The sequence below is a fragment of the Poeciliopsis prolifica genome, unplaced genomic scaffold, assembly GCF_027474105.1.
Source record: "Poeciliopsis prolifica strain line A6 unplaced genomic scaffold, Auburn_PproV2 SCAFFOLD018, whole genome shotgun sequence".
Lineage (NCBI taxonomy): Eukaryota > Metazoa > Chordata > Actinopteri > Cyprinodontiformes > Poeciliidae > Poeciliopsis > Poeciliopsis prolifica.
In genome coordinates this window covers 3,123,280-3,139,704 of record NW_026562393.1, presented here as the reverse complement: position 1 = coordinate 3,139,704, position 16,425 = coordinate 3,123,280, and the positions used below count along the sequence as shown (strand labels likewise).

General features: G+C 38.2%; 2 protein-coding genes and 1 non-coding gene across 3 annotated transcripts; 2 read left to right on the top strand and 1 right to left on the bottom strand.

Annotated features, from left to right (window-relative positions):
- The first annotated feature begins 320 nt into the window (after positions 1-320).
- On the top strand, positions 321-6,508 carry LOC129368320 (kelch domain-containing protein 1-like). Its single transcript, XM_055043246.1, has 13 exons — positions 321-586; positions 1,681-1,751; positions 1,991-2,108; positions 2,361-2,473; positions 2,671-2,761; positions 2,849-2,947; positions 3,776-3,850; positions 4,279-4,337; positions 4,425-4,537; positions 4,625-4,697; positions 5,037-5,121; positions 5,537-5,616; positions 6,156-6,508. Exons 1-13 carry the CDS (start codon positions 485-487, stop codon positions 6,283-6,285), a joined length of 1,209 nt encoding a protein of 402 aa, XP_054899221.1. The 5' UTR covers positions 321-484; the 3' UTR covers positions 6,286-6,508.
- Positions 6,509-6,723: 215 nt separating this feature from the next.
- Positions 6,724-14,289, bottom strand: LOC129368321 (LIM and SH3 domain protein 1-like). Its single transcript, XM_055043247.1, has 7 exons — positions 14,114-14,289; positions 13,500-13,594; positions 11,949-12,033; positions 8,865-8,972; positions 7,937-8,006; positions 7,754-7,842; positions 6,724-7,000 (listed from the first exon to the last, which is right to left on the bottom strand). Exons 1-7 carry the CDS (start codon positions 14,180-14,182, stop codon positions 6,827-6,829), a joined length of 690 nt encoding a protein of 229 aa, XP_054899222.1. The 5' UTR covers positions 14,183-14,289; the 3' UTR covers positions 6,724-6,826.
- Positions 14,290-15,820: 1,531 nt separating this feature from the next.
- On the top strand, positions 15,821-15,892 carry trnac-gca (transfer RNA cysteine (anticodon GCA)). The gene has a single exon. It is a non-coding gene; the product is annotated as a tRNA-Cys (tRNA).
- Positions 15,893-16,425: the final 533 nt, after the last annotated feature.

Genomic DNA, 16,425 nt, shown 5'->3' with positions numbered 1-16,425 from the left:
CACCAATACATTTTGTAAAATTACACTGAATGCATCATTTAATTTGCACTCTTCTATCCTTGATCTCAGCAACTTTGCAATTAACTCAAACCCATCAAGTATTTCCATCCATGCTGTTTGCAAAAGGTTCTCTCATTTCGGATTGCATTATTAGTTCAAGAAGACGAGGCAGAAAGCTAACAGGTGGTCTTCAGCAATGCAACAAACAGCATCACGATCAGCGACTCTTTCTAGTTTAGTTTCTAGGTGAGCTCGCGTGAAGCGTTTCTCTAATGGGAGGAGTTTAAAACAGGAGCGCGAGCCTGAAAAACACGTTTAGCCAAATTCTTGAACGCGGTCAGCTGTTCTCTCTCAGCCGCAGGCGGCCACCAGCCTGTCTGTGTCTCTCCGAGTCTTTAAGTTCAGCTTTAAGTCCTCTCCGCTGACAGCAGTTTTTACTTGTTTTTTAACTGAGCGCATTGGGCGGGGAAGCAGCGCCCTGGGGATGGATTCGGTCCGCGGGGAGGCTTCTGTGACGCGGCTGGAGAGGAGCAGCCACACGGCGTTCATACACAGCAACACTCTGTATGTGTGGGGAGGGCACCAGGTGAGAACAGGGGAATTGGTTACCTGTGCGGGTAGGAGGAAGGAACTATAAATGTGTCTCGGTATTATTTTGCTGAATATTCAGGAGTGTGCAACTTATTTAAATTTTTTTTATTGATATGCAATTTTTTGACTTCATGTGTCAAATGGCTGTTTTCACACCTGGCCGCAGCTTCACGTTTTCTATCATTTTAAGTGTGTTCCCCAGGGTTTTGTCCTTGGACAAATTCTCTTTCTCTCTGTGTACGAATAAATTAGCATTATAAAATATACACTCCAATATGCTGATGACACAGTACTGTATTTATGGAGCAGGGATGCTGCAACTCTTCTCCAACACACCTGAATCAAATGAGTGACTTGAATGAAATGCTGCCGAGGAAATTCAGCCGTTTGATTCAGGTGTGTTGAAGAGATGCGTTTAAAAGTTGCGGGGTAGCCGAACTAGACTTGAGCATCCCAGATGTACAGAGTCTTTGTTTAGTTTTTGGTTGTCTCTTTTAGCTGTACATTTTGCAGCAGTATGTCATGTTACTTTATGCACAATTGAAATTTGTTGTAGTCCAGCAATTTTCAGAAGATTAAATTAATGGAATCACATCAAGGTGGCCATTTAGGTCAGAAATGAAGAGTTTTAATGTTCACACATCACTTTTGGAGAGATGGTTAAAAAGTAAAAGCATGCTTTCACTGAAACTTTGCAGATTTTCATTTTTGTATGCAAGTATTTGACATTGCAGGCTATGAGACCATTAGAAAGTTGATTTGACATCAGATTTGCATGTGAAAAGGAGTTGATCTGAAAGAAGCTTAAAAGTATCTCTAAATGACTCAGAAATGATCGCTGAAACCTGTGCAAGTGGAAAGCTGAAATTCACATGGAACTTATGATCCTTTATCGATGCTGAAACTAGTGAAAAGTGTGAGAATGGATGAATCGTGCGGATCTTGCACACTATAAATAGTGTCAAAATATTCTTGAAACTATATCAGAGCCACTGCATGCTTAAATCTTGCATCATCTTTATTACTTTTCACAGAAGATAAAAGTAACATTGATGTCTGTCTGACTTTCTTTGCTTTGTTTCCTTGCAGGTAGTTGCTGGACAGGATGTTGTGCTGCCCAGTAGTGAGATATGCCTCTGTGATCTGGACAGTGGGAAGTGGTGAGATACAAGGCTATGCAGCAGCAAACATTAAAGCTGTGTCATTTTGACCTTCAAGTTAGGAATGCAAACCGGGAGGTTTCATTTTGATAGAACTGGTGGCTTCAGACTGAAAACATTGCTTGTAGAATCAGTGAAAAGATTTCCTTGGCGGTTCAGAAAACTGCAGTCAGTTGTGCTAAAACTGTAGCCAGCCCTTGACAATGACTACTTTAACCCTTTTCTTTTTGGTGAAATAGGGAGTGTAAGGAGATCACTGGAGAGAGCCCCAAAGGCTTATCTGGGTTCTGTGGCTCCAATATTAACAGCACGCTCTACATCTTTGGAGGATGCGATTCTGACGGATACTCCAACCAGGTGAGGGGGTTGGACATCAAACTGTGAATGTCTCCCTTTTGCAAGTAAAAAAAAAAAAAATCCATAGAAGTGGTGCCTGACTAACTGTAGCTTCTATATCCGGTCGGTAAAGTTTCATAATGATGTTTGAAAAAGCTAGATGAAGTTTGTCTTGTGGGTTTTTACAAATTCTGATAATAAAAAATTTAATTAGTTGCAAAATGTGGAGCTAAATATTTGACTGAGAGCAATGCGGTCCGTTTCTGTTTGCAGTTGTTCAGAGTGGACGTTGCTCAGCCGTGCTTCTCCTGGACAAGAGTCACCGACACAAAGGGAGTGACGCCCTCACCCCGTGACAATCACTCCTGTTGGGTACACAGAGGCAGGTCAGGTTGCTGCCATCAGCCTGTCTGCTTGTTGGCTCTACTGTCATCTGTTCCTCTTTACAATTCTTCCAACATAGTGATATGGTTTTTATATGTTAAGCAATATGGGCTGCTATTTTGACGTTCCATTAAGGGTTAGGGTAAGGGTTGGGTTTCTTTCAGTATTCCATATTGATAGTAGCTTATTGTTCCTGCAGACTGATCTACTTTGGGGGATATGGCTGTAAGACCGTAGCAGAGGCACAGAACACATCATCATCAAGCTTCATTGTAGAAGATATGTCCTGGGTAAATGCCAAGCCTGGCAAAGTGCAACATTTTGTTGCGTTGGATTATTTTTCTTGAACAAGATTCCTATTTCTCCTACCCTTCTAGGCAATGATCGGAAACACTTTGTTTCGATGCTGGGGATGGAATAACGAGGTCTGCGTCTTTGACACGCAGTCTTCTACATGGAGCGCACCCTTGACTCAGGTGAGGTTGAATATGGTGGATGGGTAAAAAATGTTGTCTGCTAGTATTACTAAGACAGCATCAGGCTTCTAGTAGTGAAGTACCAGAAGATAAAATTTAAACCTGGTTTTTAAAGTCGTCTTTTGTGTATGTGTGTGAGGTAGACGAAGGATCACATTTATTTTTTTTTTGTGGAACAAATTGGAACTTTGCACAGGTCTGTCAACAGAGGAGACTAAACTTATAAACTTATAAAATAACAGATTTTGTTCTACTTTTACCCTTCATTGATAAGGACTCTGTGGATCCCTTATTGAAAACATTTCCTTCTCCCCTCTGCTGATTATATGAATTTATAGTCCGCATAAATTCGTCATAATCAAAAAAATCGATTATGTTGTGTGTTAGCCGACTACAAACAGGGGACTGGCAATCTGTCTTATTGTTTGTTTTTTTTTTTTTGCTAGATTTTACATTTTTATGGGAAAAGGAAAGAAGGGTGTGACTAATGTGATACTCAATTCTTTTGAGAAACTAAATCTTGTGTTTTCATTAGCTACACAACCATCCAGATGAAATGCTGCAACAAAGGCCTTACTGTTTTGTCTTAAATATGAACAGCTGGAAGTCTCCATGTTGGATGTAAAGAAGGCAAACAGGCTGTGTACACTGTAACAGCATGGCTTTATCTGAATATTAAATTGTCATAATTCTAGTACTTTCAAGGGTTTTGCTGCCTAGCAATAAATTTAATCAATATCTGACAGAATTATGTACATGTTCTGCCTGTCTGGTGTCTGAATGTTAACAAGAAGAATTTTTTTATTTAAATTTTTTTTTTCCATCCAGGGTCCTGCTCCTTCTCCTAGAGGCTGCCATGCCAGCTCCATACTAGGACACAAAGGTTACATCACTGGTGGCATGGTGAGTGTTTCAAGCAACTTAAAAACTCAACTGAAGCAATCTTCTCATCAGACATTCTTTAGCTAGTATTTCTAGGAAAAACATTCATGCTGCAACATGTTGTGATGTTCCAGATAGATTTGTATAGGATAAGACTTCCCTCTTGACAGTTTGGGTAAAGCCCTTTCCTGTTTCAGAAGCTCTTTCCTGTTGTGACGGGACAGAGGGCTCCATCCACAAATGGTTCTTCTCTGAGCCCATGCCTTGCCCTGTCACCTCTAGGAACTTTGAGACAAATCAGAACTTAACTCGATCACCTTTAACCAAAGCTAGACCCCACTAAAGTTCCTGCTATTTAACAAAAAATCTGTTAGAGCAGATTTTAGTTCTATGCTAAAATAAAGTGTTTAATGGCCCACAAAAATGATGTACCGTTCTTTTGTTTGCAGGAAACGGGAGAGTTGGATATTTTCTGCTTGGACCTCGAGACCTGGACTTGGAGTAGATTGTAAATATTTTCTTGCTCATATGGCTTGACTTTGCCTCTATTACCCAGCTTATAATTTCACTGCCTTTTTTGCTCTGATTTACTCAGTGACAACTTCCCTTGTGGTTCTCCCCCGGGGCGCTTCATGCACACTATGAACTCTGTGTCGGACCAAACTCTGTTCGTATACGGTGGCCTTGGCATGAATGGGAAAACCCTGAGTAAGTCTGACTAACTTGAGGCCTGTAAAGTTTATTTTCTTCTGGTTCATGTTAACTGCAAAACACTGTTTATATAATCACTTCCAGATGATGCCTGGCTGTTTAACACACAGAAGAGAGAGTGGACAAAGATGAAGCACCCACACAATGATAAGCCCAGGTAACTGATCTGTTTGCTCACTTTGGATCCTGATCTCTTAATCAGTTGTGAGTGGAAAATGCTACCAAATTCCAGAATCCAAAATTTAGATGAGCTATAACTAACATTAAATTCAATTTCTATTTTCTTTTGCCAGATGTCTGTTCACAATTTGTTGAGTCTTTCAGTTTGAATCTATAAGAACCAAATTACTAGGGATACTGCCGAAGAGCCAATGGCTGAAAAGTTATAAAATAGTTCATCTACCAAAGGATGGTTGTCAGGTTCTTTCACTTTTTATCAACCATTTTTTAAAGACTTTCAGCTAAAGATTCTGTTTGTTTTTCTTTCTTTTTTCAGGGTTTGTCACACTGCTTGTCTGGGAAGTGACGGTGATGTTGTCGTCTTTGGGGGAAACAGTGACTTCTGCGTCCTTGTGGACTCTGTATGTGCAAATCCAACTCCGTTATTTCTCCTGTTTCACAACATGTTTACACAAAAACTATATCTAGCCCTTTACACACAGCACCAACAGGCCGCAGCAAATAGCTGATGTACCTTTTAAACCTAATAACTGCTAATATAGGAGCCAGAGATCAAAGCAGTTGCGTAATTCACTACAAGTGGTTTAATGCTTCAAATTATGAGCCATGTTTGATTTTTACATCTTTAATAAACTAGCCAGTTGTGTTAAGTGACATGCATGTTCTAAAGTGAAAAACATAACCATAGTTTGATCTGCTGAGCTTGATATACATCCTGTTTAGGATGCGATTGTTTTTTGTCCCTTGCGGCTCACGTAGTTTACTTTTTCAAGCACTTAATCTCTAATGAGGCATTAATGCTTCAAACTTTTCCAGGTGTCTGTTATGAGGGCTCCAAAGCAACATCACTGCAGGGACGTTTTAATCTTCCAGACGCAGCCGTACTCTCTCTGCAGGTATTGCGAACCCATACTTAAAAAAACCCAGTTATAAAATCCAAGCCTGGCCTCTAATTCTCTGTATGTTGTTACCCCTGCATGTTGCATACAGTAAAATTGAGGGAACACTCTTAGCCTTTACTGCTTTCACCCTCGGCCTGTGTTGGTCCATTTGCACCTGAGGAGTTGAAGTAAAGCTAATGAACTTATTGTTGGTTAATAATGGCATCACACTATGCTGTTTGTGTACAAGTCATAATAAAGATTTATTTTAAAACTTTTTATGCCCTGAACAATGAAAGTTACTTCTGCCAGTTGCAGATCAGTTCCTTTCTTATTGTTTATAGTGAATGTTAAGTTGAGATTAATCTTTATCGCCAGGCTATATACACCAGGAATTGAGCTCTTGTTTGTCTTTGCCTTAAAACTTTTTTTTTTTTTAAAGTAGCTTTTTAAAAATAACCTTTATTTATTTTCACTATTAGCTGTTTGTTTAAAGCATAGTAAAGTATTCTGAGCATATGTACCATTTAATTGATATACTTTCTTTGTTCCAGATTGAGTGAAGATTTCATCAGCGGAAACTCTGAGCTCTTCAGGCTCGACTTGTTGCCGTCAAAGCTCTATAAAAAAATCATCAGAAGGGCTGCTTGTCTGTCCGCCATGAAGCTGACGCCGACGGCGTGAAGGACTGTTTTCACAGCAACACTACCTCCTTCTCTGCCGATCATTTTTGTCCGTGCTACATTTTTTTTTTTTTTGAAAACTTTAAGATGGTGCTTTGGTTTTGTTTTTTAACTTCAACATGATTTGTAAAGAAAAGTATTTGTTTTAAAATGTTTAGGTAAAATTTTACTGTGACAATGTTTTGAATAAAGCTAAATATAATAAATATTTTGTATTTTCTTTTCCAACCTTAGAAGGCACAGATTGGCAGATAAGCAAAATTGAAGTTTTAAGCAACAACAAAAAAACTATTTCAGAAATGAATGCATCATGAAGCTACAGCCTGTAGTTAAAATTAAGTTTTATATTGAAATTTACATTTTTTTTAGATAGAGGTTTTTTTTTAATTTTTTTTATTGGGGCCAGTTCCACTTTACTGAAAAATACCAAAAGTCAAAATGCCAGAAAAACTCTTTAACATACAGCAGTCAGTCTAAATCCACATTGCAGGAGTTTGTCCTAATGTGTGCTTTGCCTGGTTTACATGTATATTAATTGTTTCTCAAATAGGTCGGACATAATTGGCCGGCAGCATTCCCCTCTTCCCGGTGCGCTGGTTGCATCCGAACATCCAGCCCTCGTCGATTGGCTCAACATCCAAGACCAGATCACCTTCCTGCAGAGAAACTTCATCTGCCTCCGCTGCCACGTAGCTGTACAAGGCCTGGTAACGCTTCTGAATGAGAGAAGGAAGCGAGATTGGGACAAATATACATATGTAACATCAAACCTGAGTTGAAATGGATTGATTTGCATTTGATTTCCCTGCTGGAGAACAGAGGGCAGACTGTTGCAACAATATTCATTCAGGTCTGCACGCCCACAGATGTTCAAATAAGCAAAGATGTTTTTCCTTGACATTTTTGGGATGGATTTCTAAATGTTTTGTCCTCAAAAAGGTATCCTACCCAGTTTGCTATTCCTTCTAACTTGTGGCAAGCTTCCCTGTCCATCCTGAAGAAAAGCATCCACACACACCACAGTACTGTCATATTTCATTGAGGATGATGAGCTCAGAATGATGTGTAATGTTTATTTTTGCCACATAATTGCTTTGCATATAGGCCCATAAATGTCCCTTGTCTCATTTGATCATCTTCCACATATTTACTTAAACCCCTTCAAGGCTTACAGCAAAGTACAAAGTGGAAGGTAAATTGTATGCCATACTTTTCAGATTTTATTGTTGAAGTCAAAGCCACGTATCCTTTTGTTAACACCATATGCACGACTTTCTGGGGGCGTTTCCCAAATATCCAAAGAAATTATATTGGACATTGTGACGAAATGAGAAATTCATAGTAGGATAAATACTTTTACTATGAAATGTACAAAAACAGTCTCACAGTCTAATTAATTACTCAATTGCTTAAGATCAGCTAATAGCCTCCCACTCGGGTTTAAACAAACACTGATGTTATTGCCTTACCCCTCCACTAGGTGGCGACACTACAGCGGGGCGCATCTGTTCAGCAGGCTGGTTGAATCTTTCAGAGTTTGATGCTTGCAATTCTTGTTCTGTACAGACACATGTACAGACACATGACCATGCTTTTATAAAAAAAACAACAAACAAACAAACAATAAAGTCATAAACGCAGAAACATCTGACCTTGTCTGTTTTCAGGAGGAGGCGCATCACTTCGAATCTTACTTTTCTCAAACTCTTCATGGTACTTGATCTGCACAAACAAATGCACGTTTAATCCACAAGAGGGCAATAAATGCTTACACTGAACTGTTTCCCCTCTCGGCAGGTTTTGCTTTAATGCGAACAGTTCACCATTTTAGGAGATGGCAACAAGAGCAAAAATATTTGCACTGTAACTCAGGTGCAGCAGCTTCAGCCCACAGAGAGCGTAAAGAGGATTAGGAAGAGGGAGCTAATGCCACAGTAAAGTTCTGCAGGAGAAAATGCAGAACAATGTGGGAAAAGAGGGAAAAAAAAGATTATGGCCTTTTGACATGCAGCTTAATACTCATCATTCCTATCTGTAACACATGCTCTCATGAGAGAAAATGGAAGTGTGTGTGTGTGTAGCGCAGTTTAGTTTATGTCCACAGCTGAGGGATTTTGACCATATAGGGCAGCTGCTCCGGAGCGGACGAGGAGAAATGTCAGAAATGTGCCTTTGTGATTCTGCAGGATTGCTCTCTGACTTCCTTCGCTGCCATCTGCAGGGTTCCTGCACTTTTCACATGTCAAGTTTCCACTTTTCCACACACAAATTTCCAAAACTGCTGATCCGTATGAGCCATTTCAAAGTTTTAATACAAAAGCTCACTATGAAAAGGAAATCTACTAACACTGTTTACTGCCAGGAGGTGATGAATGGACTGATGGACAGAAGGACATTCAATTCCAGAGAATAAGACAGGAAACAAAGTCTGGAAGTAGACATTGCTAGACCTGGAAAGAAGGTCAAACTTAAACTCTATTTTTCAGTTTTGCTTCCAAAACCGACCATGCTGGGTGGCATTTGGCTTGACTATGTGTTTTTGGATTAGAAAATCTGGGGTTAAGTAAAAACTGCACTCACGTTGCTAATCTGGTCTTGCGTCTTCTTCAGTCTCTGCATCTCTGGTGTGTCGACCACCACGCTGAAGCCTTTCCCCTTGTTCTTCTCAAAGTCCTCCTTGTAAAGGGCCTGAAAAAAACACCAATCGTCTTTCAGATGAAAAGCTGCTTTATTTGTTGCCAAATGTCACAAAGCTCTTCAGTATCCACACTTTGTACTGCCTTGTTGCTGAAAATGGGCTATATAAATAAAATCACCTTTACCTTTACTACAAAATACTTATTCCTTTAGAACATTTAAAGTATTATTTTCATCTTGTTCAAGTTTATTTACAGCTGACATCAAGCGGGACAGTTAGTTTCTTTGACACAAAGTTGTGTGGAGTACATATGAGCAGTTATTGTCTAACATGCTGGATATACAGGCTGCACAGCCACAGGTTGGTTCACAGTTCAGCATTTGCAAATTCACCAATTTTCATAGCAAATATCTTAAAATATTTGAAAGAAAATGGAACTTGGGAACTGATCGACTGTAGCCCCAAGAATGGAAACAGACTATGATAACTTCTGCAGTAGTGATAATGCTGTTTCCACAGTGCATGCATATTACATTAACTATATTAATGCCATAGACAACTGTGCACTTTTAAAGGGGATGTTACGTACTTATGGATTTCAGCTAATTGCAAGCGGCTGTGGTCACTAACTTCTACGATACCATTGGTCTGCTGTGTGTTTTTCTAATTTCTTAAAGAACTTTGCATAGCTGTGACATTTGGTGATTGAAAAATGTATGAGAAAAACAAACATTTTTGCTTATGTAAATTGTGGGACATACGGGGCTTTTCAATTGAATTTGTTGAATAAATAGTCCTCCAGACTTCCTCACCAAATATATTGTCAACTCCAATGAAGGGTTTATTAAAACAACTAAGCTTAACCTTTAGGGATGAAAATGAACAGATTCATCAGAATGTCAACAAAATCATAACTTAATCAAATATTTCATAATTGAAGTAGGTGATAGGTGCAGAAGAAAGCACAGTTGAGCTGTGATTTAAGTGCCAATTTGTTGCAGTTCCCCGTGGGGAACATTTTACATTCAACGAAGTCAAACTGTTTATTTGAAACTATATCTGAGATCCCTGCACTCTGCACACGCGCACATCCGCAAAGGCACAAACACAAATGAGTCATGTTCTTGCTATGAGGAATATGCTGCCGCGAGTGAACTCAACTGCAGAGACTTTTATGGTTATAAACAAAGACGCAAACCGCTTCATCCAGACAAAACAGAGAAGGGCAACTCTTCGGCTTTACATTTGGTCCTTACAGCTCTGTAGAACGAGAACAATTACTGTGCTTGGCTGTGAGGAATCATCTGGAACCAAAATAGATCTCCTCCTGGGATTCTTGTTGTTGTTGCAGCTGGTGCGAAAATAATGATTGTTTGAACAGGCTTTTGTGATTTGTCCGCTCTTCCCAAAAAGCAAAAACTTCAGTGTGGGTCAGAAATATTCATCACGTGTGTAGCGCTAAAACACTAGTGTTGCCACAGTTCTTTGTTTATTCTATGCCTCTGTTTGCAATTGAATCCAATCTTTTGATTCTCTTGTTAAAGAGCTGTTTAAATCTTGGTAGAGTGTTTTCTGGTCAAGTAAAGCTGAGATGGAATTGAATAAAATGAAAATTGTTCTCACCCCTTGAGCTTGTTTTTATAAATAAATAAATAAATAAATAAATATATATTTCAGGCAACAACTTGACACATAACACATAAAATCAAAATGAAACACATTTCAGTGAAAGGACGAGGATGCGAGGTTTTTGGAATGTTTCACCAACAGAAGACTGAAACCTGTGATGTTCATCTGTCTTCAGCCCCTTTTACTCTGGTACCATCAAATAAAATTCACTACAAGAGTCTCCTACTGTGAAAACATTGTCTACTTGTGTGTAATCTGATCTTAGAGTTAGGTTATGAAACTAAATCTATGGCTTTCAACGTCTGACAGAGCTCTGTTCAACCCATCACCTGACAGAGGAAAGAGTGTATAGCAAATGTGTCCGGCGGGAGAATCTGTTGACAGGACAATTATTGGTTGGCCTTAATGAAAGAGTGGCAAGAAGGAAGCTATTGTTGAAGGACAGCAACAAGTCATTTAAAAAAAAAGGACTTTTCTCTTCCCGCATTAAGCCTGCTTTGTCTCAAACATCAGCAGGCATTGCCAGTCAGACAGCTGCTGGAGAGGATCCCACGGCTGTTTGGCTCCCCTTGTGTTCAGCACCAGTGGAGTGCCACACCATGGTGAACTGGGACCAGCTGTGTGCCTGTCATGCCAACTCATTTATCTATTTGATAGTCAATGCAGTACCCTCAGATGACCTTCAGATTAGACACTTTCACCACTGCATGTTGGTGAAAGTGAGTTTTACAGCGTTATGATCAATTTTAAAGGTTTGATCAGGTCTATTTTGGAGGCCAAGTGTGGACAAACACATCTTTAGGCATAACTTTACACTGCCTGATCGGTGTATGGGCATTCATCCAACTATCCTCTGAGTCAACTTAAAGATTGTGACTGAGAATCACAAGTAGTTTTCAGTCTTATGAAACCGCAACCTTAAATGGACATAGCGTTTTTAATCATGTTGTGAGACAGGAGAGTATCCAAAGTTACGCTGCAAGGGAATCTTGTTGAATTTGCGTGACTTGGAGGACTTATCCCTGAGCTCAGGTTAATTAGCTGGCAGGAACAGTGTGATTAGACCAGAGCTTAAGAACAGGGAAGGTACAGAGGGACTCTGCGCTTAAAGAGCAGTTCACTGACATAAACTGGCTTTTGGAAGAAAATCTGTGAATGTTAGCAGCAGCTAAGATGCAAAAATCCAAGATTTAGACAGCCTGTAAAAGAAGACAAGTTAAAGCTTCTCTTCCAATAACAGAGAGCACTGATGAACTGAAAGATACGTCTGCTTTTCCCTGCTGGAGCAAACATGGAGCTGAACGAGTGAGACGATTAGAAAGAGAAAGTTGCACAAAGCAATAAAATGAGATGAGAAAAAGAAAAGTGAGAAGGCAGAGAAAGAGGCCCGATCTCACCTGGCTGTTGAGCAGGGTCTGTTGTTTCAGACGTAGATTCTCAGGGGTGTCGGTCACAATGGTGAAGGAGGTTTTGGGATAATGCCTAATAAATGAGTGCATGAAATCAAAACATTAAAGGTGTTGAATAAAATGAGTAAATTGACACCCATTTTCTGTAGGAATTAATTTAAAGTCACAGAAGAACCTTGTTTTTTGGGGTTAGAAGATTCAATTCAGTTCATCTATATTGAGGTGAATGCAAACATATAATATCTGACCTGTCACACACATTTACTCCCCGAAGGCTTTTCAAAACACCTTCACCATGACTTAATGTAGGTCAAGTTAACATGTTGTCCCTCAGACATGCTTTCGATGTGCTACATTGAAGGGAATTACACTATGTTTCTGTTTAGAAGTTTGGAAAATCTTCCAAAATGATCGATATTTAAGTCATTATATGTCATAACAACGGGTGTGTGAATGATGGCAGTATAAGAAAGATTCAGAACATCTGCCCGAAAAATCACAACTGGGCCTGATCAGTTCAGACCAGTTTGATTCTAAAGACTTTTGGTAATCCGTGCGATATTCCCGTGCAATATTCCCACATGGCTTTTCTTTAACCAAGGGGAGATAACTCCAGTTTGAATAATTTGTTCTCAATCCAACGTGAGAAATCACTTGAACGTCCCAAGGGCAGAACCATTAGAACAGCTGTCATGCTGAGAAATGGGGCTGACATTTTACAGGACTTCTGGTTGTCCTCCTTTAAATTTTATTTTCTTCTTCCTCCAACCTTTTACATCCTTGAATAATGTTAGGTTAGCTGAAAAGGAAGCTATCAGCCCCTTTCTTAAAACTCAAACGAGAGACCAGAACCATAAATAAATGTTATTCACTAAATAAACTTTAACAATCTTGTAATTGTTAATTGAAGCCCATACAAATTTCTCTTTAGATTTCTTCAAATTTGTTATTTTGCACTAAACAGATAGATATGAGCAGACGGAGATAACTGAAGGCAGTTTGATTAGTAACAAATTTTATCTGTGATTGCATGTATCACATTTTTTTGCGAATACATTTTATTTCCAATAAATATACTAAGTGTCATTATTCACGTTTGTGATAGCTTTCGACTAGGATAATTCATCCTTCATGTCAATTTTATTATAAGTATGAACTGGTTTGTTTTGAAAAGATGTTCAAAGAAGTTAGAGATCAACAAATAATTAGTGCATGATTATGAAGTCAAAGAAAAAGTATACAATATTTTTTTTTATATTGAGACTGCTTTTTGTTTATCTCAAAATAACTAGTAAAAAGAAAAATAAATCCCATAAAAGACCAACACCAGGCCCGATGCCAAGTTTTTACTTAAATATAATTTTTTTCTCTAGTAAGCTATAAATGAAAGAGAGCGAAGTCCAAGAACAAGTACAAGTCAAGCTTTCAGTTCTAGAGTGTCCAGTCTCTGCTCCGTGTCGGTATTGTGAAATTATTCAAGAACTTTAAATTAATTGCTTATAGTCTTCAACTTTTATTGGTCACTGTGAACACACTCACATAGTGCAGTAGGGTTTCTTCTCAAAGCCTTTGTAGTTGTTCATGCTCAGGGCCATCTTGCAGACTTCACAGCTGAAACAGCCTTTGTGCCAATACTGGAGGGAAGCAAAATAAAAAGGTTTGCAGAGCTCTAGAAAATAACACATTCAACAGCATCATCGTCACATTAAAAATGGAAACACTTCCTTCAGTAACAATTAATATTTTTTTCTTATTTATTATTTATGATATTGTCTCATTGTAATAGGATCCCTGTCATTTTACTAATTTTCAGAGGCTTTTGAGAAACCGGACATGGTTGCTGTACTCCCTCAGGGTGCTTTGTCTGTGACAAATACAGAAAGTCATCTGGATCAAATTCACATCCCGAAAAAGAACATTTCTCTGAATTTAATATTTTTAAATAAACAAAACTGAATGTGCCCACAAACAGCTAGTGATCCCTGCAGTAAAGTTGCATGTTAAGATTGATTTGATTTATTCAAGCAGTTAGGTGGAGATGCAGAGACTGGCATGAAAGCATCAATTCCAGAGTGTCACCAAAAGATTAGGTCAGCAAATGTCAGCTCTGAACTACAGAGTGATGAGAGAACAAGGTTAGACTTTCATCTTACCTTATCAAGGCAGTTTATTTTTTCTGTAGGATAAACTGGCTTGTTGCATCTCCCACACGGTGGATTCATGGCAGCACAGCGACTCTTCACACTTAAACAACAACAAATTAAAAAAAATAATAATAATAATAATAATGCAAATCCTTTTAATGAGTCATTGATGGGCAGCAAAAACAGTTACTGTTCCTGCGTTTTGCATGGACACATTTCTGGTAATATACTACAGTGGAAATCCAGGAGGAGCTAAATCTGCCTGGAGCGTTCGCTTATCCTCGTAAGATTGATTTTTACCGCATTTTATGCGAATATAAAAACTAGCAGGAGGACTATAAGATATCATTAAAATGTATGGCCATTAAAACTTAATACCAGCACTAGTTTCAGAGTTCTTATTAATTGAATTTATTTCATTCTGCAATTATTTAATTTTTCATAATCAACGCCTTTTTCCTTTTGCATTTGAACGTAACGTTTCTATTTTATTGTGTTGCATTACTCATATTGCGGATTATTGTGGGCTAATTTATTGCTCGATTACAACAAAATTGTTTTTTCTCCCCCTGCACCTGAATGCAGCATCATCTCAAGTCAAGCAGTTAAAAGAGTAGTCAAATTTGTACTGGATGATATATGTATCCAATATACATGTATACTTTGTATTTTAAAGAATATTTTATGTATGTATTTTATGGACATAAATGACACAAAACTAGCTGCTCTGACGTCACACAACACAATGCGACGATAAGATGCAAGGAGATCCCAGATGAAAAAAATAAATCTCTATACTTAAGTGTAGGAAAATCTAGTATTCTAAATACATAACCAAAATGATAGAAAATTAATTTTAAGAGTGTTAGTGAAACGATTTATTTTGTAAACAAATTTCAATCAATTACGTGTTTGAAATATTTATCACAGCTAACTATGATTGAGTTATTACAGTAAGTAAAAACAGTTTGTATGCAGATACAGCATCTGACAACGTAATGTTAAAATATGTATTCGAAAGGTAGATAAGTTGTGTCGTAGTGTCGAAAACCTAATCCTCCATAACGTCTAAATGGCTCCATCTGCTGGAAGACAACTTAATAACAACTGAGTCCGCCATGTTGTTCACGCACCGAACGTCAGCGACACGCCATGTTAGCGCCATATTGTAAGTGGCATTTCTGGTGAAACGCGGGGAGTGGGGCCAGGGGGAAGATGAAACATGCAATATAAACACTGATTAACTATTATAATTGAATTATATGAAAGATATATTGTTTGATGCATTGACAGAGCTTAATTGAGGTAAGTTTAAATGTATTATAAGCATGTTATCGTTCAAAACTTATTTCGATTTGCTGAAAGATTTACTTTTTTGTTTCAGTGGTAATAATTATAGGTACTATAATTAGCATGATTATAGTGTGTAAAACGTAATCAGCAAAAAGAGTTAAATGTGAAATGCAATATTTTTCTTTAATTGGTGTATATTATTCGACATATGGAGGCAACGTTGCCACTCACAATATGAAGGAAACGCTGACTTGACGTGTCTGTGAGCAGTGTCGTCAAAGGGATTTCTGTGCTGAGCACGAAGTAAAATATACATTTACGTAAGAAATACATGTATTTGGAAAGTATTATGCCATACCACGAGAATAACTGCCACTTCCTATCATAGCATCTTAAACATCTGAGTCGTCAGGACAGGAGCGTGGGGGTATAGCTCAGTGGTAGAGCATTTGACTGCAGATCAAGAGGTCCCCGGTTCAAATCCGGGTGCCCCCTCTTTTTATAAATGTGCATGAGTCTTCTTCGGGAAACCCTTGACTAAATATACATTTGTAGTATTTATTCTTATTTGTACATAGCTCTTATTTAATTTATTGTAGCAGTTTCCAAAGGATCCAATTAATCTTTTTAGCTCTTTATACTAATAAATATTTATGCCAGGTGTATTTTTTTAAATCAAATAATATGTGCTTTCCGATCAGATGCGTTTTTGCCATTTCTAAACGCATCTGAAAACAGCATTAAAGTAGTTTCATATCTAATTGTGATATCCAAATAATAAACGACAGGCTGCATTTCTGTATATAAGCAAAACAAATAAAAAAAAAAAATGTTTTTTTTTTTTTTTTAGTATTGCTTCCAATTTTTAGCTTCCATATTTGTTCTTTATTTAAATCCATTACAATCATTGTTTCTATTCGTTTTAGATTGTGGTTATTTGGCTCCATCTTGTGGCGAAAACAAGATGGAGCCAAATCCGAGTGCTCAAAAATCTATTCAAGGAGGGTAATATGTAAAATCAGCTTTTT

What these genes read in the sequence shown, in the direction of transcription:
- LOC129368321 (XM_055043247.1), bottom strand. Translation starts at nt 14,182, where the DNA reads ATGAATCCACCGTGTGGGAGATGCAACAAGCCAGTTTATCCTACAGAA. An exon ending in AGACCCTGCTCAACAGCCAG is followed by an intron (nt 8,973 to 11,948) that starts GTGAGATCGGGC and finishes TGTTTTTTTCAG; the next exon opens with GCCCTTTACAAGGAGGACTT. An exon ending in TGTCGCCACCTAGTGGAGGG is followed by an intron (nt 7,001 to 7,753) that starts GTAAGGCAATAA and finishes TCTCTCATTCAG; the next exon opens with AAGCGTTACCAGGCCTTGTA.
- LOC129368320 (XM_055043246.1), top strand. Translation starts at nt 485, where the DNA reads ATGGATTCGGTCCGCGGGGAGGCTTCTGTGACGCGGCTGGAGAGGAGC. An exon ending in TTGTAGAAGATATGTCCTGG is followed by an intron (nt 2,762 to 2,848) that starts GTAAATGCCAAG and finishes CTACCCTTCTAG; the next exon opens with GCAATGATCGGAAACACTTT. An exon ending in CCACACAATGATAAGCCCAG is followed by an intron (nt 4,698 to 5,036) that starts GTAACTGATCTG and finishes TTCTTTTTTCAG; the next exon opens with GGTTTGTCACACTGCTTGTC.